The sequence below is a fragment of the Gymnogyps californianus genome, chromosome 7 (genome assembly GCF_018139145.2).
Source record: "Gymnogyps californianus isolate 813 chromosome 7, ASM1813914v2, whole genome shotgun sequence".
Classification (NCBI taxonomy): domain Eukaryota; kingdom Metazoa; phylum Chordata; class Aves; order Accipitriformes; family Cathartidae; genus Gymnogyps; species Gymnogyps californianus.
In genome coordinates, this window is record NC_059477.1 from 9,652,832 (window position 1) to 9,672,794 (window position 19,963).

The 19,963-nt window shown below is 42.4% G+C and overlaps 1 protein-coding gene across 6 annotated transcripts in view; it reads left to right on the top strand.

Moving 5' to 3' along the window:
* Positions 1-11,206: 11,206 nt before the first annotated feature.
* The window catches only part of MYO1B (myosin IB), a 115,673-nt gene continuing 106,916 nt past the window's right edge, over positions 11,207-19,963 (top strand). For 3 of the 6 annotated variants that reach the window (XM_050899463.1, XM_050899462.1, XM_050899464.1), the window contains exon 1: positions 11,229-11,279. In XM_050899463.1, the coding sequence (XP_050755420.1) occupies positions 11,253-11,279 (27 nt within the window). In that variant the 5' untranslated portion in view covers positions 11,229-11,252. Of the gene's footprint in view, positions 11,280-13,287; positions 13,346-16,610; positions 16,666-19,963 lie in introns of those variants that run through there. The other 3 variants (XM_050899465.1, XM_050899460.1, XM_050899461.1) reach the window with 3 other exon arrangements.

Below are 19,963 nucleotides of genomic sequence, written 5' to 3' on the forward strand. Positions count from 1 at the left end.
TCTTCACTTAGCCTTACAGTGCCCCCTTTGAGCATCTGTTTTAATTATACTGAAGCAAGCTATCATTTTGCTGGCTTAAAATTTCCAAGACTGGATGCTAGTAGCAATGTGTTGGGCTACTGCCTTACTCTAGTTCTGCCAAAGCAGAAACTCCCCAGGCTATTCACTTCTGATTTTTTTTTTTAATTTTTCTTATTTTTGGGGGTGTCAAAGCTTAAAACAAGAGATACATGATCCAGTCTTAGTTTTGATTGGCTTTCAGACTCATTTATCAACACATGTCCCTTCTTCTCTGCAAAAATAGTACATAGGAGATCTGTAATAATGGAAAAAAATTCTGCTTGCTTTAGCAATGAGAAGAGAAGGGATCAGAATAGGCCCAGCATGAAAATGTTATGGTGGTGAATATTATGCCTTGCAGCTAGTGTTTACAGCTGTAGAGGATGTTTTCTTGTAATCTTATTCTTGTCTTTATAGTTATTATACTGAGTAACTTATTCTGTTTGCTCAGGAGATGTCTGTGTTTGGCATCCTGTGGAGCTGGAATATGTAATGCTTTCTTCTTTTTTAGGAAGAGTACACTGAAGAAAGAGAATAAGACAATATTTAACACATCCCTTATGCAAATAAAATGAGTTACCATAGATGACTTATGTTTGAAATCGGCTATAGCTAACTGGTTAACAAGGAAAGGGGGGGGGAGGGGGAAAGGAGGTGCTGCTCAAGATTTCTTAACACAGATAATGGAAGGACACAAGCAGATGAGCAGGATTTCTCTTTTAAAAAAAAAAAAAAAACCAACTTGTTTTTTGTTTACTTTTTAAGTGCCAGCTGAAAAAATGTGTCATCTAAGATCAGTGATTAGCCTTACTTTTAAAATTTTTTTAAGACTATAGGTATGCATGGTCTCCCTAGTTAAAATTACAAGCTGCTTAATATTAAATTAAATGAGTGATTATGCCTCAAAACACCAACTCTAAGGGAACGCCTGCAGTGAAGACTAAAGCATGGCTTCAGCTCGCGCAAGCAGTCCTTGTTACACTCCGTTCTGCCATGACTACACCCTCAGCCATATCAAAGGTGGTTCAGAGGCAGTCTGGGGGCTCCCATCCATGGGCTCCAGCTGCTGTAGCTGGTAGGTTTCTCCTAAGTTTAAAACATCAGCTGGCACCTGGGGGCAGACTGTTTTTCTTTTCCTTTCTCTTGTTCAGCTTATGTTTCTGTGGATCCTTTAGGAAAACATAAGTTGAGAGGAGCAGTTTCCTCAGCTGTGTCGTAGTCTTCTGCTAATGAGGACAGGCAAGCTGTGTGTCCTAAAGGAAAAATTTGCTATTTAAGTGACAATTGGGTGTTCTTGTGTTGGATATCAGTGTGGTGGTGAATTTAACCCTGTGTGAAGCAGTGGCACGATCCTATACTGTGCTTGGGCTTCAGGAAGTTTGTCTTGCTATATGCTTTTTCTTAAGTACAGAGGTAAAATTATTGAAATATCCATGTAATGTGGACAAGGGATGATTATGTTGACAATGACATTTCCATCACATCTTTATGTAAATAGCTTTGAATCTGAGCTTCATGATGTGTTGTATTTGGAGTGGTGGCAGATAAGAGCTTTGGAACAAAACCAGACTTTCCTGAGGAAGCGTTAATGCAGCTGCAGGATCAAGCTTAAATGGTGAAGTCTTTCACCACCTGATAGCTGCAAAGCTCCAGTCTTAGAGCATGATTTTCAGAAAACAGTTATTTGCTGAATATGAATTTCACTAAATTTCCTAAAAATTTGGTTGCAGTGAAGGCTGAAAAAGCAAGAAGGATAAGAGGCTGCAGAAGTAGCTGCAACCCTTCTTCGACTCCAGTTGGAAAGGATGTAGAGGACTAAATGAGTATCACTGGCAAGTAAGAGTGCACTTGCCCCTTAATTAGTTGAATCTTGCTTGCAGAGGATAGGGCTTTGTTTCTGCAGGCGGCTGAACATATTAATTGGTATTTCATACCCGTTTCTATGCACATCTTTCTGTTGCAACTTTTTTCTTCAAAAACTTCAAAGATTAAACTGCAGTATTACTGAAAAAGTCAACAACATAGGTGCTGAGTGAGCCAGAGCAATAAGAAAGGAGTCTACCCTGAGGGAAGGAGTGGGAAGCCCCAGTGTAACATATTGAATGTTTCAACAGTGATATGTCCTTGATTAATAAATGCATGAGAAGCTGTTGTGCAACAGTACACAGAACAGATCAGTGAGTAAGCATTTGAAAAGCCTTGTTTTAGTAGATTAATAATTATGCAGGGCTATTCTAATTCCACAGGAGATATTTTAGTATATGATCTGAACCACTATATATGAAAAGTATAAGTTCAAATGGCTCCATAAAAATCTAATATTAGTAGAAACAGTTTCATGATTAAAAAAACTGCATGAAAGCCTTTTTATTTTAAATTAAACACCTGTATGGTTTTTGCAACAGTATTGCAACTGTAGATTACTGGCATAATCAAAAAAACAATAAAAAACTAATCAAAGGATAAAATGAACCTATATAAATTCACTTCATAAATGAGGTGAAGAGACTAGTTTTCTGAACGGTTTGTTTTTAAAACTGATGTGATATTTAGTTTCTGGCTTTCAGTATGGCTTTTAATTTGGAATCCTCTGCTCCTAACATGTGCAAGGGGTGGCAAAACCATAGCTAACATTAGTACATCCCGTTGTGCTTGTATTGTTACCTTTGGCACAAAGATTCAGCATCTCTTTTTAGCTTTTAGATACAGAAGCACAAAGTAAAAGCCTTTTAGAGTGAGAATGTGCATTTCTGTTTTCCAGTAAGGCTCCAGGACAGTTTCCTTTAGTCTCTGGGTTTACAAGGACAGCCCAAAACTCGGCATAGGTGGCCGAGGCAAAATGCATCAAATCCTGAACATTTTGCTATCTAAAGTCCAGACTTCAAGTCCAGCCACCGCCACTCAGGATAAGCTCATTCCTTTTGGCCTGACCAATGCTTAGCAAATAAAATCTGGCTGTTCAAAAGACTGAGGACATGATAAACTCAGATACTTGCCCATATCACAGTCTGGATGTTTAAACAAGACTGAGTTGTTCATTAACATTGATAGCCTTAAAAAGAAATACTTCCTTTACATCTGAGCTTGATTAAGGCATCATGCCTCTCAAACTGCACTGTCAGGAGGTGAGCAACTGCAGACTAATCAGGGTTGATATCCTCGTTTCTGCTCTGAAAAAAAACCCCCAATGCATTTTCCTCACAAGCTTTGAAATCTCAAAGTGGCAACAGTTGGTGAGTGTTTGTATGAAATGTGCAGTGCTCTCTGCAGTGCTTGTTCATTCCTCTGAGCCCGTGTCTGCTGGAATTTCTCACATGGAGAGAGTTATCTGTTCTTTAAACAAGAAAATGTAAATTAATGTCTTTTGTAGGAAACGTGCTGAATAAGGATCTCCTACAGACCTAGTTCTGTATGTAGGCAGAGACAGTTTCTGGACTCAAGCCATTCATTTTTCTCCCTACAGTCAAACACATTCATTATAGCCTACGTAGTTTTACTTGATGTCTACCAGCTTTGTTTGCAATAAAGAATCCAGCCTCTTGGAGACTTTTCTATCTTTTCTGGTATGCTATCTTGACAAAGTTACCAGCCCTAATTCTTCCACCATGGCAAATGTGTTTTATCCGTCCTTTCATCGGATCACAGAAACTCCCTTGCCACAAGTGTTCTTTTCAAGGGCTTGAATAGCATACGTATCCTCAGTATCTGCTTCTCTGTTGCCTTTTTACATTGCTTGTCCTTTGTTTCAACAGCCTGCTCAGTTCTGTGGCCTTGCCAACACATCATTGACTTTGACAGCATGCTTAGCACGATACTAAACCATTACACAGAATGGTTCCTTGTAAAGTGCGGTGCGGTAACCCTTGTCGTGCATCCTATAGTGAAAGTTTTTCTGGCATTGTCCCTGCTGAGGTAACTGCTAGATATAAGAGGCAGTACAGCAAGCAACTTTGACCAATCTGGACTCTTCTCATTCTTTTTGTATGTATGTATTCTTTTGTTAAGAAGCAAATGAGATGAGGAAGAGGGGCAGGCACCCTTTTCCCTCATCAGTTTCGCAGTATTTATAAGATGTATGGCAGGAACAATCCTTGTGCTCTACTACGTACAACGCATTTAAACTCTCACTGGCTCCGGGGATGGGTGACATGCTGGAGGAAAGGTTCCTTTTTTATCTCTTTCTCTCAGGACCCCCTCTCTCATTAGTTTTTTAAGGCAACAAGAGTAATTCATTCCTTAAGCAGGTGCTTCAGAGCTCACAGACAAATTATGCAGATGAAATGGCAGCTTTCTAGCTATTTTCTCTCTCTCAGTTGTGCTTTCCTAAAGAGAATAATCATAGAAACCATAGGGTCACGTGTGAGCCCTTTCTAGTTGTGCGTTATATTAAAACAGTAAACCACTTTCTTTCATGAATGTGCTTTTTCTGTGTGGAAGTTGTTGGGTAATTTAGTCCAAAGTCAACTGAACATCTTTAGTTACTTCAGAGATAACGTGTCCTACAGATGGTTTCAGTTAATATTTGTTCAGGGCTGTCTAAAGCAAGTAGCCAGTCTGCTTGTTCAGTAAGTGTCAGTTAGAAATATCTCTATTTATGCACGTGAAATGTGACCTTCAGACCTGTTGTGGTCTGCTGGGTAATACCCCCAAAATGGCTTGGCACAGGGTTTTAATTTATGTCCCTCTCTCTTTACCTTTTTTTACCCCATGTTGGAAGTGGCCACAGTACCCAGGGCTTGTGGGACAGTCAGCCCCAAGCCTTTGCATCTGTTTGAGGAATAAAAATAATGATCTTTGTTAAGCAGTTGTTATGGATTTTACAGAGTGTATTTTCAATGTTCAAAGCCTTGTTCAGCTCAGCTCTTCTGCTTCAAATAAGCATGCATTTAGGAATAGTACTTAAACATGAGCATGGTTTATGCACTTCACTGGCTGCAGTCCTTCAAAAAGTAGCAGGGCCTTTTTAGTTAAACCAGTATTGGAGATAAAGATGGTTTATTACTTGCACAATAAGAGTGTTTCTTAATGAGTGAACATGAAATAACAGGATGTTTTGAAGAAAAGACAGACTGTGACTGTCTATTGATGAGATCTATGAAAGCAAATGGTTTGTAATACATATGATAGGACAACACATGCATAGGACCAAACACCATGAATATATAGAATTTGATTATAATGTGTATCTTTTGTTTATGTAAAAATGAGAATCTGTATATTACACAGAATAATATTCACAGAGAATAGCTAAATCATACACAATCTGTGAATGCTGGAGGTGTTCACGTAAGTTACATTTTGGCAGAGAGACTAGTGATTAATCTGGTGACATTTAATAAAGTATATTCTTGGATTCAACCAGGTAGTGGAATAGCTTGAGTAACTGCATTGATGAGGAGTTAATAGGGCAATGTAGAGGAAAGTTGCATTGATGTGTCTGCTCTGTTTCTATTTGGACGGAGTTAGAAGTTTGGCTGAGGCATCAGTTACATCACTGTTGCCTTGCTTCTTCCAGTAGAATTGCAGTTGGTTCACGGTAGTGTAGCTGGGGCTGGATTCAAGATCCTTGCTTCAAGAAGGTTGCAAATAGCATCTCTTACAAGCACTGCATTCACCTATGATGGAAGCAGAAACGCACCATATACATATGTTATTAATTTGCTTCTTGTTGGCAAAAATTTGCACTCCTAAAGAGTTCACTAGGTTGTAATAAAGCTGGAGAACAAAGAAACTGCTATTTCCCTGCGTATAAGACATGCATAATCCCCAGTGAGTAGTTAACATTTGGGGAACATAGGAAGAACTCTGGTGCTGGCAACGTCTGTCTGGCATGTGCAGTCACATCCTTCACAGCTGGGTTACCTTCCACAGGCTTTTCTTGCAATTAAGTTGGAAGAAAAAACTGTCCTTATGTGCCCTAGATAAGCTGATCTCTCTTGTTTAGCTAGCAGGGGAAGTGGAAGGCTCTCAGGCTTACAAAATTATTAAGATGGAACTTCCACAAACATCTCTTTTCTGAGTTCTTTAGCCATTGATTTTTCCATGCTACACTTCTCTCTATTATTTATATTGCTTTCATTGTTGCTACCATTCATAGACTGGTGGATAGCCAGCAAAGAGTTTGGCTGAATTGTCCATCTGTCTGCGCTTTTGCTTGGAGTCAAAAAGGTTTTGAATCCGCAGCCTAAAACTTGCATAGTCAGTTCCCCTTTAAACTCTTCTTTAAGAAAATCACAAAGGTGACAGAATCATACATAACTAAAGGAAATATATGCATAATAATTTCCTCATCTGTAACTGCCTGGATACCATTCAGTATTAGTATTTAGGATGAGACCTTTTATAAGGTCATTCTCTTTTAAACTTCTTTTGGCTTAAGTGGCACAACTCCTTTTCTAACACCGTCTTCTGTCGATTGCTTTCGTATGAAGTGAGCTTTCATTTTTCAAATTCTAGTGGAAATTGCAGACCAGTTTTAAATAGTGGGAAAAATAATAATAAAGCATAACTCCTCATTAGAAGTCGTGATAAATATATTGTAGAAATTTCATATCATTTCATACTACCACACAGGAATGGTCATTCCTAGTTTGCAGCAACTTGTTAAGCCTCAATATGTGACATGCGGGATTTATTATTACAATAATCTTGGTTTTATTCTGAAAATAAGTTTGCATATACCTGCAGTTCAATTCTAATGCTTTTGTGTTGGGTAATTTTGTTTGCAGGAATAGTCGTAGTCCAATATCCTTAATCCAAGAACAAGTTTTCTTTCTAAGCAGAGTCCTTGATAACAGAGGACCATACAAAGCACAAGAACATGTCATCACTACGTTCATATGCCTGTGGGAAGGAGGATCCCCACAAACAGATGTTATGTATGGTTAGAAATCTCAGTGTAAGTGCAACTCTATCTTTAGCACGTCACATATTGTGCTTGGGTATCCACAAAAACACATACATTACAAAATCAAAGAGTTCTGTGAGAAGTATGTAAAATGGGGAAAGAATATCCATAATTACCCTGCTGCAAAGATTTTCAGGCTGTATATCCCTGTATGCACGGAGATCGCAGCGTGAATACTTTTTGGTGCACGAAGAGACTCTTCTCCCTAGTGCTACATGGTTTCAAACTGAAGATTTTTCCCTTGCCACTTAATGTGAGGACTGATCTGACTTGAACTTTTGAATCTCACAGGACACTAGGCCTTTCCCTCCCATAATTACAGTTTTTACGATTTGCTTGAGGGGGTGCTTGTGAAGGGATGCATGCAGCTATGTCTCAAAAGGATTTCTTTCATAGAGGGAGGAAAGATTAATTTGTTCTACTAGGAAAAATGGGACCTTCTCCTGTTCTGTAACATCAACGGTACAATTCTTTGGGGGGGTGGGGGAATATGATTTAGGAATTCTGAAATTTCAAGTGTTACCTCTGATCAAACTCTTCCTTAAGCTCTTGAAATACATTCCAAGTTTGCAGAATTAATGAGATGACAGTTCAGAAGGTTCTTGTAGCTCTCTTGTGTTTTTCGTTTTCTTTTTTCTATGTTTTTCTTAATTTTAATGGATGTACTTACTCTCAAACTGAAAAGCAGAGTTATGAAGGCAGGTTAGCAGGGAAAGTTGTATGTGGTTTGTTTAAAAAATAGTAAGAGAAGAAAACCTGTTTGAGGACTCCTGGTTTCATGACTCAGTGTGCTGATCCAGCAGCTAGTGAGTCCATCGGACACTGCAGTATCTGCTTCCCTGGGGAGTCCATTTTTCTGTGCACTGCATCCCAGGTACTTACATAGAGAAACCAGAAAATAATCACCCAAGTACGTAAGAGGGAGGTGCTCAGCCCTTCAGAGCAGATGAACCGTGTTGAGGTTCATTCTGCCTGGTGGCTATTGGGTCCGGCTACTGAGATCACTGGGTCAGGCTGGGGATGTGCCCTTGTACAACGGGCTCACAGAGCTGCAGAGCCTGCCAGTGTTGAATTCTCCGGGAGTTTTTCCATCCTTCCGCCCTGCTGACTGCTGAGGAGGACACCCAAACCCATCTTCAGGGGAAATTTTCTTGAACTGCATCAGCTGCCCCCAGATTTATACCTAGTCAGTTTTTTAAATGTATTTTCGAAGGAAACAACTGTGGAAATGAAACTTCAAACATGCTGCTATTGTAACTTGTTCATGCTAATGTAAAGATCTCACCAGTGTTAGCACTGACGGGGGACTTTTCCAGATGTTCCTTTTGAGAGGCCCGAACATGCTGATGTCTCTAGGGAGCACTCAGCTGCCAGATAGAGCCTGGTGTGTGACAGCAGGAGGTGGGGGCTGAGCCACCTCCATAGCAGGGGTTTCTTGGCCATCACAAGAGCGTTAGTATGAAACATACAGGTTAGGCTGGTGGACTTCAGTAGCTTGCGTCAAGCACCAAACTGATTTCAAGCCTGAATTAGCCAGAAAAAAAGTGAATGCTGCTTCTCAGATCCTGTCCTGTGCTTAATGCCAACACACAGGGTGAAATCTCCCCTGGGGTGACCTCTTCTCTTGAATTCTAGGTCTAGACCCTCAGGCTGTCTTACGCAGGTCTTCACTGCAAAGGACAAAAATACCATGCTAACTGAAGACATATTGCTGCGCCTGGACAAAAAGGGAAAGTCCGTATTTGGCAAAACGAGGAGACGTTATGGCAAAATGGAAAGCTGACAGTGTTTTGACAGGTGGGAATACAAATCCTGTATAAGATCCACAGTTGGAGAAGGCAGATGAGCTGTCTCAGTACTGAATTAACCGATGCTTTCCAAAGCACCTGAGGAGCATTCCAGCATGTGGCTGTACAGAGCCACTGCTTGTTCGTTCTAACTTGTACGCAGCTTAATTTGCCACAGGTGAGTGAAGGATGAGCTGTGTTCATGTACAGTCTTTGCTTTCTGGTTTTCCAGTCACAAAGCTGGAATTCTCTGGACCACTGGCAGCTTGTTTGTTGAATCATTCACTTGTGTGCAGACAGAGCTCAAACCTGTGGCCATTTTCCATGACAAAGACGCCAGAGACTATTATTGTTACATCCCCATGCTCAGTCTTAGAAGAAGATTTCCTGCCGTTGTCTTATGAGTACTGGCTTTTTTTGCTTGAACTGGAAAAGTGTTATAACTACTGTAGGGTGTATTCCCGCAACTTCTGGTATGCACTCAGTCCCACTGATTTAGAACAGAGGTATAGCTGCAACATTTTAGGAGTGCGCAGAATTTTCTCACTGAGTATAGGAAAAGTGGCTAAGCTTGGTCTTGTGGCTAAACGTGAGATTAGAAACATGCACATCTAAATTGTGTTTGCAGCTCTGTCAAGGAATTGCTGGGTTTTTTTTGGTTGAGTTATTCTTGCTGACTCAATTTCCTCAGTTATGGATAGGAATAATTTGATCTCACATAGTTAATCTCTCCATATATGAGAATTGTATATCCAAACAAATATGAAATAATAAATCATGTCAATCAGTAACTATTCTTGGTGTCTGAAAGAAAGATTAAGAAAAACAAGGATTGGTTTTGTTTTCTCTCTCTTTTGTTTTTTTAAAAACTATTGAAAGCTAATTTTAAGTTATAAATCATAATATATGTCTTAAGTACTGATTTGTTAATTATGGTATTTAAATGCATGGTTCAACCAACTAAATGCATTTGAGACCATTTTCTACCTCCCATCCAATTTTATCTAATAAAGTCAGATGCTTCTGTATTGCTAGTGAGCTAACCTCATCCTAGAGCCATGAACAAAACTGAGACTAGATTACTATCCTGCCTTGCTGCAAATCCTGACAGGCAGTACAAATTATGGTTCACAGTAGTTCTGTTTTTGTTCTCTGAAGTGGCTGGCTCAGCTATTCTTTGCCTTCTTTTCTCGGCAAGGTTGGCTAGGAGGTACTTCTAGCCATTAACTAGTGCTCTTCTAATTGCCAGAGACTGTCATAGGTAAATCCAAGGACTGTTTTGTGTTTGATTCATGGTTTGTCAGTCTAAACGGGACCTTGAATCTCCACAGTTTTGCCCTTGCAGTCTTAGCAACAGCTAGTTTTACAGTTGGTTTTGTGTCTGACTTGCTTGGCTTGTGAAGCTGTAGGCCTTAAGGCTGTAATCAAGAAACTATAATCCACCCTGTGGAAATGTCCAAAAAAAGAAAAGGGAAAAAAACAACCAGGGTCATCTGCAAATAAGCAGCTCCTAAACTGCTCTGACGTACACAGATGTCTGCCACAGCTTCTGGTGAGTCCGTGATTCGGGAGCTGCAAAACAGGGATGCAGCCACATTCCCATTTTCTCTCTGGAATTGCTGTAGGCTGTTGCCAAACGAAGCCTCTGCCTATGCCCTTTCAGAATGATGTGTGTGTGCTAAGGAAAGCAGATTTAATGATTCAATAGTTGGAAATTCCCCTTAAATATCCTCTAGGTTGTATCTAACGTTCAGAAGAGACCTGGATGTGTGTTGAATACTGCTTATCCCTGATCTCTTATATGGTCCAGGATATACCATTTGGCTTTAAGAAATGAGCCATTTCTTAAAGAAAGGAATTCTTGATATCTGCCTGATCATCTGTGACCAGGCATGTCTTTTAGTTTCAGATTTTTTTTTTTCATTTACTGCAGATTGTGTCAGTGGTAAATATGGTAGTCCAGTAGATGTAGTAAAAAGAAAAAAAAAAACCCCTCTAGATTGAGGTTTGCATTGCGCTAACTTGCTTTAGGGAAAGAACACAGGTTTCGGGACCAATGTTTCTTTCTTTGCTTACTCTACAAAGCAAAGAGTGTAAGATATAGCGATAGGCTGCTAATTCACATTTTATAAAGAGTGAGAATGGAAAATTGTCCTAGAATAAGGATGAGTAATGAGATATCTTCTTTTGCACAGATCTGAAACAAGGGGGGAATGGAGTGCTGGAAGGCTAGGGGAAAACTCTGGATATTTTTGGTTCGTTTCCTGGAGGACAAGGCAGCCTCACGAGGATGCTTAATATTATATGCTGTGTTATAAATGCTACCAAATATCACCAGCTGTTACACATGGACAGTCTTACTTACAGGAATCTAAGCATCAAATGGGCATGAAGAGTGCATCTGAGAAGTAGCCACCGTTAACCCTTTTGAAGCACAGCGGCAGGGCCACGGAAGGAAAACTACACTGCTTTTTTCCTGTGTTGACGCTTCGCTTTGGATGAAATGGAGAATTTTAACCTCTGAGGTAGAAAATTTTGTATTTTCATGCCAGTGCAATGATATATGATAATTTTAATGTGTAAAGTTGAAATACATACTTTCTCTGTGAAATGTTTGCCGTCACTGTCTTGTGATGCTACTTACTGTTCTGGGTGCGTTGTTGATAAATAGTGTTGGCTGGACAGTAACTGCTTTCCTTACAAAAACTTGAATTTAGTTTTCATTTAGACTTGGAGTAAAAGGAAATTACTTTTTTTTTTTTTTCCCCCTTCCTTCATTAATTGGGAAAGAATGCAATAACTATGTCCCAGAACAGCAAGCTGAGTCATGAGCAAAGCACTCACCTGAATGGAGAACGGGGCGAAAGGACGGGGTCACGGTGCTGCTCAGGAATGGTTCTTGCCTGTGTCTCTTTCAGACCACCCCAAACCTAAATTATCTTCCTGAGAATACCTCCAGCAGACTGTCACTGTTTCCGTAGAACCAAGGTTTGACCAAGCCTTCAATTTTTCAGTGGGAAAAATATTTTGTTGAAGCAGTTTTTGACCACATCTAGTGAAAGCAGTAATTATTTTTACAGATATAAATACTTAAGGGCGAGACAAATCTTAGGAGCTAAGCATCTGCTCTGAAAATCTACAGATAATAAAATAGTGATGAATCTATGAATCAGCAGGGCTGCAGGGCTCTAGTTCCTGGGATTCATCCGAAAGCTGTCTCCAACATTGGTGTAGTTACAGATTTGAAAAATTTTGTGAGAATACAATCTCTTTCTATGCGCGCAAGGGCTACCAAAGTATATCATATGTAGCTGAAAATACAGCATTTGCTGTGAAATAACTGAAGTGTTTAAATGAGAAGGCTTTTAAAATGCATTTTGCATCTTTACTGGATGGTTCTGTATCATATTGAATCTGGTGATGTAAGCTGGATTTCTTCCACATACTGAAGAGTTTTGGTTGTGTGTCTGCAGTTCAGGTCCTCTTCGCTCTTCTCTATCAAACATAGGGTTAGCTTGTAGTTGAATTGAAGCTTTTTGCTGTTTAAAAACAACCCAGCTTGGAAAAAGCCTACTTGCAAACATGAAAATAATAACAAAAAGGTCATGTGGTAATTAGTTTCCTAGGAAAAAGCACATGCAGGGAAACTTTTCACGGGGGGTATTTTGCCAGGAAGTGTGTGAGTGTAATACATAGACCTGAATGCTCCCTGTCTCATCTGTGCATTGGGGAGTTTTTATGGGGGTGGGGAGAAATGTCTGCTTACTTGCCCTCAGACCCAGTTTCAGGCCAGGGAACGGCTGAGGCACAGTATGAATACAGCCCTTAGGGTTTTTTGGTTTTTTTTTTCCTCTTTTCAAACAATGGGGTAGTCACCCTACATTGTTGATGGCTGATGTGCTTATCAGGGGCAGGATTGGGCAGATAAGATATGTTATGTCAAAGCCTGCTGTAAATACTTTCGGGTGCTTACATTTAAAATGCTGGTATGTTTCGAGGAGGTGCTGAAAACATTATTGCAGAAATCTAGTCGAGGACGTTGGGTTTCATGCTAAAGCAGGTCAGTTTCTCTTTTTGGTTAGTTTTTGAAGGCTAAAGGTGACCTATACAGGGGGGAAAAAATTAAGACCAGGGCGTAAGTGGAGAACGGCAGATGGTTACAGGCTTGAGTCGCGCAGCAAACAGGACGGGTGGAACCCCCCCTCCCTGCAGCACCCGGGGCAGACCAGGTGAGGAGCATTCCGGCTCGGAGCACCTGCCCTCGCTCAGCCCCTGCGGGGTTATCCGGGGGACCTGCCACGGCACAAGGCGAGGCCGGGGGGCGCTGGATGCAGCTGGAGGGAGGCTGCGGCGGAGCCCCGGGCCGGGGAGCGGCGCCCGCCGGGCGGCGCTGCGAGGCCGGGGCGGGCGGGCGGGCGCTGCCGGGGGCCGGCGGGCGGCGGCGCCTCCGCCCCGCGCGGGCGCGGGCGGGGAGGGGCCGGGGCTGCGCCCCGCTCCGCCGCGGCTTCGGGAGGGCAGCGTCCGCCGCCGGCTCGGGGCGGGAGGCGTCGGGCTGCCGCGGGACGGCGGGCAGCGCCCTTCGGCGGCAGAGGTACGGCGCCCCCCGGGATCCCCCCGCCGTGCCCGCACGGCCGGCCCCCGTCCCCTTTGTTGTGCGGGACCGGGGGGCTGCGGGGCGCGGAGCTGCGCCCCGGCGGGGCTCCGGCAGCCCGACGGGACGGGACCTGCCGCGTCCCCCGCGGGGATGGGGATGGGGATGGGGTCGGTGCTGCAGAAGCTTGGGGTAGGGGGGGGTTCGGCGCCGGGCCCTTTGCGAGGAGGAGGCGGCGGTGCCGGGGTCCGGGTGCCGAGCACGGGAACCCCGGCGCCTCCTGGGCGTCCCTTCCCGGGGCAAAACTGCGGCTGTGGGACGATTTACGGGCGTTGTGGCTTTCGTTAGCATCTGGTGGATGGTTGTGGGCTTTAGGCAGCTTAATTTAGGCATGAATGCTGGTGTGCAGACACGCAGAGAGGGTCCGGATCTTACCCTTTAAAATAAGAATGTGTGTGCTTTTTCTGGAAAGAGACCGTGGCATCTGTTTCTTCTTGTCTAAAATAATTACCGTCTGTGCGCAGCTTTGCTTAATTCAAAAGAGCGGGCTTGGGTATGGGGAGAGGGCAGGACCGTGGGAAGAGTGCTGGTAACTTGGAGCAGGATGATGAATTCTGCCGTCGGGTGACTTTGGAGAAGAGACTTGAGGAAGGGCTTTCCAGGACAGGGTCGTTGTCCCAAAAGAGCTTCCCGGAGGGGATGGCTTGGTGTAGCCTCCAAACTAAGACCGTCTGTCTGCGCTTATGGAGGCCGAGGCTGTTGGGATTCGGTGTAGGACATCTGCTGCTGCTGTGTTTTGGGAAGAGCATCCCTTTGTTCTTCAGTGGCCAGACTCCCCCGTGCAAAACAATGGCCATCCTAGCAGGGCCTGCCGGCAGCGGGGCTGGCGGTATGGTCATCAAGCGCATAGGTCCAGCGCTCACTTGTCTTGCCCACGGTACCTATGTGCTCGTATGTCCATGCACACGTATGCTATTTGCTTTTTTGAGTAATTTAAACCTTTGCAATTTCAGACGATGTGATTAAGTCAATTGCTATGTATTTAATCAGGACCACTATCCTAAAGGTCAAATGTAACAGTAATGAAATAAAAGCTAACTACTCTTAAAATGTACGTTGGAGAAACTATTTAAAATATATCCAGATTAGAAATTACCCCTAGAAAATGTAAAGGTCAGGTAGAATGGCTGACTCTGCAATTTTTGTGTTGAATCATGAGTTTCCCATATCCGGCTGTCCTATTGTTAATTGTGAATTAAGGCTGGCAATAAGCTGCCCATCCTTCCCTGGATGAATCATCACTTTGTCAAGCCCTGTGTCAAAAACAAGGCTTTCCCCAAAAGCGTGCAGTGTTAGGGAACAGAAATAGTCTGACCCATCTGTTAAAGTAGAGTTCAGTGCTTGGCCGCTTTTAAACATATTAAAGGTAACGACGTTCTTCTCTTCATGTGTTTTTATTTCCAGTTGTCCCAGGCCTGAGTTTAAGAATGTCTTTAATTTAGTGCTTAATGCAACATACTGCTTCTGGCTTGATTCTGTGTGAAGGTGTAATGGTTGGAGCATTCCCGTTATTCCCAGAGTAACATACAGTGGTCACCGCTCATGTTGGCATCTACCATTGTGTAGCAATTACTGGTGTGTTAGGTTACCACAAGTTCCCCGCTGTCCTTAGGAAAGAAGATGTTTCTGAAAACACCTATGTGGTGTTACCTGGCGTATTTGATGGACTTCTTAAAAGCTTCTGGATCTTTATGGGCACTACAAACAGATTGAGTGCTCTGCAAGGCAAAGGTGGAAGAACTCATGAAAGCATCTTAGATCACAGAAACTTGCCTTTTTTTCTTTCCTTTTTTTGTAAGAGACTTTGTTAAATCACGTCTGTGGGGAGGAACTCTGAGGAAGCAATGCCAGGGGATGGTAGTTTAATTTAGCTATGTGTGTTAGCCTTTTCAAACATTGTGCAAGACTTGATGTAATTCCCTTTAGAAGGGCAAATGTACATTGCAAGCCTACTAGTGCTTTTGGGGGAAGGGAAAATAAAAGTCTGGGAAATGAGAGGAGGAAGTGGGAGAGAGAAATTGGAAACATAAGCAAAGCCATTAATTTTTCCCACTGTGCGCTCTTAAGAAACTGCTGGCAATATACTGGAGATACTCTGCCTCATGGAAGTGTCATGGACTTGCTTCACATGATCCTCTGAGATCATCTGGTTTCTCTGAGCTCTGTGGGAACAGAAATTCCTCGTGTTGGAGTCTGATCTCATCTTCCTTCGGCAGCAGTAATAGCAGTGGCTTGGGAATCGGAGAGGAAGGTGAAGAAAGCGCAAGTGGGACTGTTTGGAGAACAGCTTAGTGCTTGTGTAGGCCGATCTGGATGCTCTGCATTTCCTCCTTTTGCTTGCCCTATGTGGTCAGAGCTGGGACAAACACGTACCCGCCAAAGTTAAGCACTCTGTCAGTGTGCTGAGCTTACTTAGTGCAGCTCACGTGTCAGACCGTCCTATAAATCTTACCTTATATTTCATTCATCCTTTTTATTGTGCTAATGAAGAACAAACTGAAATGGAAAAGGGTGACTTGACTTGGGGAATTTCCTGAGTTTGATAAAAGACAAAAAGAAAGGCTTTTTTTTTTTTCCCCCCAATAGCTGTGTACTTAGTCTTTTAAATTATCAGAGCCTTCTAAGTAGCTTCTCCTGTTTGTTGGGGGACTACTGGCAAAAAATTTAGGAAGGCTGCAGTAGTGATGGCCAGCCCTTGAGTCTGTAACCTGATCCACAGCTTTTTCTCTTCAACTGAGAAAGGAAGTAACAGCTCCTATTACACCCTTATGTAACCTCTGCATTCATATCCTTCAAAAAGAAGGAAACCAGAGCTTGATTTCTGATGTATAAACTAACATCAAGGCATGCTTTGTCATAAAGAAGCAGTAAAAAATAACATTAATTTTCTTTTGTTTTGCAGTTCCTAGAATGGGGGGGGGGGAAGAAGTAAAAGTAAAGATTTTTATTTTGCGTTGATGGCATAGTGGGAAGGACTGCAACTCTTTGTCGTAGGCTGTGAAGTAGCTGTTAAAGAGGATACTGGAACTGCAACAAGGGTCTTTTTGTGAATCTTTCCTGGTGGGTTTGAGCATTAGTCTCAAAACATTCACCCTTATAGTTGTGCCTCAGTTTGCTTGTAGATTGTGAAAGCTTTGCTCTTTTTGTTTGTATTACTCCAGATTTTGGTGTCTGAACAAAGTGTGGAGACCAGGATCTCCTCTTTTTTTGCTGTTGGACTTAAGCCCCATCTTGGGGGAGAATGGTGAAGGAAGAGGAAGGTGAGGTTCTCAAAACTTTTCCATGTCCTTTCACATACGTAAAAATATATAAAAGAACTATAGTAGGTGTTTCTCCCTTTGAATAGGAGAAGTACCTCTGTTCACTAAGCAAATAAAGGAAGGCTTTCTGTGACCCTGTCTGGGGTTCCCGGCTTCCATACCTCAGCAGGGACATTAACTCTTTTCCATACTTTCTCATCATTTTTGCCTTTGGTCTCCTGCCAAGTTGATTTTTTTCTCTAACCACATGGCCTCTTACTTCTTTACTTCTGGTACCTGTCCCCCTTCCTCCAGAAGCCACTGGTGTATCATGCTTGTTGCAGTCATATGCTGTATCTGGGAGGCAGGTAACCGTGAAATGTGCGGCTTGATCCTCAGGGACCAGCCTGGCCTGTGACAGGCTCTTCTTTGAGTAGAGCTGGAGTAGAGCTTTTATGGTATGCATGGCCATTTTCAGTGACTCCTGCCATTTTTGATCCTTTGCTCTGTTTGAAGAACCTTGTTGTAAAACCAAGCAGTTTATCTCGCCTTTTGCTTACCTTTCTTCTAAGTAACTGTAGAGTCTTTGGAGTTACTTGCAGACTCGAGATTTTAGACTAATGTTTCATCCAGCTGCAGGTCTAGAACCATCCAAATTGTCTTTTTCCATGCGAAGAGCTAGTGGCATAGCTTTAGAGAAAACTGTGCAGACACTTAATCTTTTTGTCTCTCCCAACTCCTTGTTACTGGGAAATTTCCAGCAAGTAAACTTGTGTCCGTTTCTTGATATATTTTAAGTCTGCTAGCAAAGTCAATGTGGTGATGAAAGTGTTTCAGTGGGAAAGACTGAAGTTTCAAAATACAGTTTCAGAGATGAAGAAGAATTATCAAGTCCCCTTTTCAGATGTAACTGGTTGAGGAATCCTTCTGTGCAGACAGCATAGCAGGAGTAATGGACCCCAGAGCCAAGAGCAGCATCCTTTTCTATCCAGTGGAAAAAGTACGGACACGCATGTAACACACACACTAATACTCCAGCCTTTGGGATGAAAGCAATCGAGAGGTGGCCTCTAGCCTAAGCGGCCAGATTTGACATTTCAGCAAACAAGCTGAAGGAGCAAGATAAGGAATCCAAATATCCACAGTCCCAAGGAGTGAGGGCAAGAAACATTTACTGTCACAAAGATTTTCTCCTTTGCAGGGCTGGGGAGTGGGTGTATCTTGCGGTTTAGGTAATTGCCTTGTCCCTGACTTTGTGCAGTGCTGCTTTGGTGTGGGTGTACTAATAAACCTTGCCTTGTTCTCCTTCTCTTGTAGAGGCAGCAGTCCTTAAGAGGGTCTTATATTAGCAGAAATCCTTATGCTGTTGGGCAAGAGGACCATGAAAAGAGGAGATACCAGGAAGAAAGAAAAAGCATATAGGAAGGAGAAAAAGAGGAGATAATTATGAGGAATAGGTGCTGAGTAACAGAAGGGTTGGTGGGTGCTGTATGACCAGAATTACTTGGTGTAGATTTCTTTATTTTCTAAATACAGGCAGCAAGGAGAGACTCATTTTTCCCTACTGTCAGCAGAAAGCAGTTTTTAAAAGTTTGTGACCACAGCCTGGTCAGCATTGGTACAAGTTTCCTGGGCCCACAAATATGCTTTGTATGCGAGCTCTCTTGCTTTTCGCTTTCTGCTTCTTTTTCTGTAATTTTCCATAATTTTCATAGTTTGTATGTTCTGAAGTGCTACTGGGGGTACTTTGAATGAGGAATAAGAATAATTAAACTGCAGGATTTACTACAATGGAAAGAAAAACAGGTAGAGAGCAGTCACATCCTGAAATGTTTCTACTCTTTTATATGTATTTTCTTTATGGAATCTGTTCTTCCTCGTGTCTACAAGAGCATACTGGCGTTTGAATATCTTTGTGAAGACTTGGCCTTAAGGTAACCAGTTTTTATGCACAATGGAGCATATGTAATGTCCTGATACTGTGCTTTAATCTTTTCCACTGACCTTTGAAAACCTGCACCTCAGAAATGAAACGAGGAAACCGCTGGGTGAGAGTGTTGAATTCTGTATCTTGTGAAAGCACGAGCAAAGGAAGTTGCACTTACTCTCTGTATTTTAATGCCTTTGTGTTAAAACAATTTGTAGGACAGTTAAGGGCGTCCTTTTAGATCAAAGAGGTATCCTTAAAGTGCTTATTGCATAAGGACTCTTTGGATGGCACTGTAATGAGAAGTTAGTTCTGCTTTTAGGAGAGCTGTTGAAGGGAGTGAAGTTGGTATTAATGCTCTCCATTGTTTCTCTGCGGAAGCAAGTAAGCAGCTTAACAGAGAGGCACTGGTGATGCTGGCTGAGAGATGAAGAGGTGCCATTTCTTCTGGGACCCTGGGGACCAGTTAACTGTCCACCAAATAGCTTTGCTAGAGCTTCATGTTTGAGGGTGGAGAAAAAAAGCTTTTTCTAGCGGAGCTCATGCTTATCCTATGTGAAAGAAGGAATACTTGGGATGTCTAACTTGCGGCAGGAATACCAGCTGCTCTACCTTTCATCAAAAGAGGCTTGGAGAGAGGTCAGAAGGAAGATGGTAGGGGTTGAAAGGCAGATTATTTTGGGGAGTAGTGAAACCTACAAGCTAAACAAGTTAAACCTACAGCTAAACCAGTAATCAATTGGTTGCTTGAGTGTCTGGAGACCCTTCCTAGTTTTTACATGTGAGAGTAGGTCTGTGACCGATAGAGCAGTCGAGCTTAGTTGCGCAGGGTAAGCTGGGGAAGTGTGCTGATTCCAGGTGAAACTTTGGAGGAGGAAAAAGAGTAGTCAAAGGAGTGAAAATGAATCCCTCTGTCTCTGAAGGAATATTCCTGGTCATAGTGAGGAAATATCACTGCCACAATGTACCAGGAATCAATCCTCTGTACAGCCTTGGTTAACCCTGCTCAGCAAAGATGGGCTCAAATAGGAGTGGGAGTAGAAAAGGGCTATTGGGATGGTCAGGGGGATGGGGAAGCCACTGGGAGAAAAATGAGCAATACTGGCTGTGCTTTATTCAGAATGAGGACATGAGACGATCCTCTCTAAATATTTTCCTGGGAGGGAGAAAACGCATTTAAAAACAAAACAAAAACCCAATAGCATTAGCACAAGCAAGAAGAAGTGGATATTAGCTGACCATGAATAAATTTAGGCTAGAAATTAGGCACGCTGTAGGAACTATTCCTCATGAAACATTAGAAGGCTGAAAAATCGCACTCTGGAGTAGTGCAGTATAGTCGTCATGATTGTATGATGCAGTGGTTTTGGTACTGGTGTCAAACATGCAGAA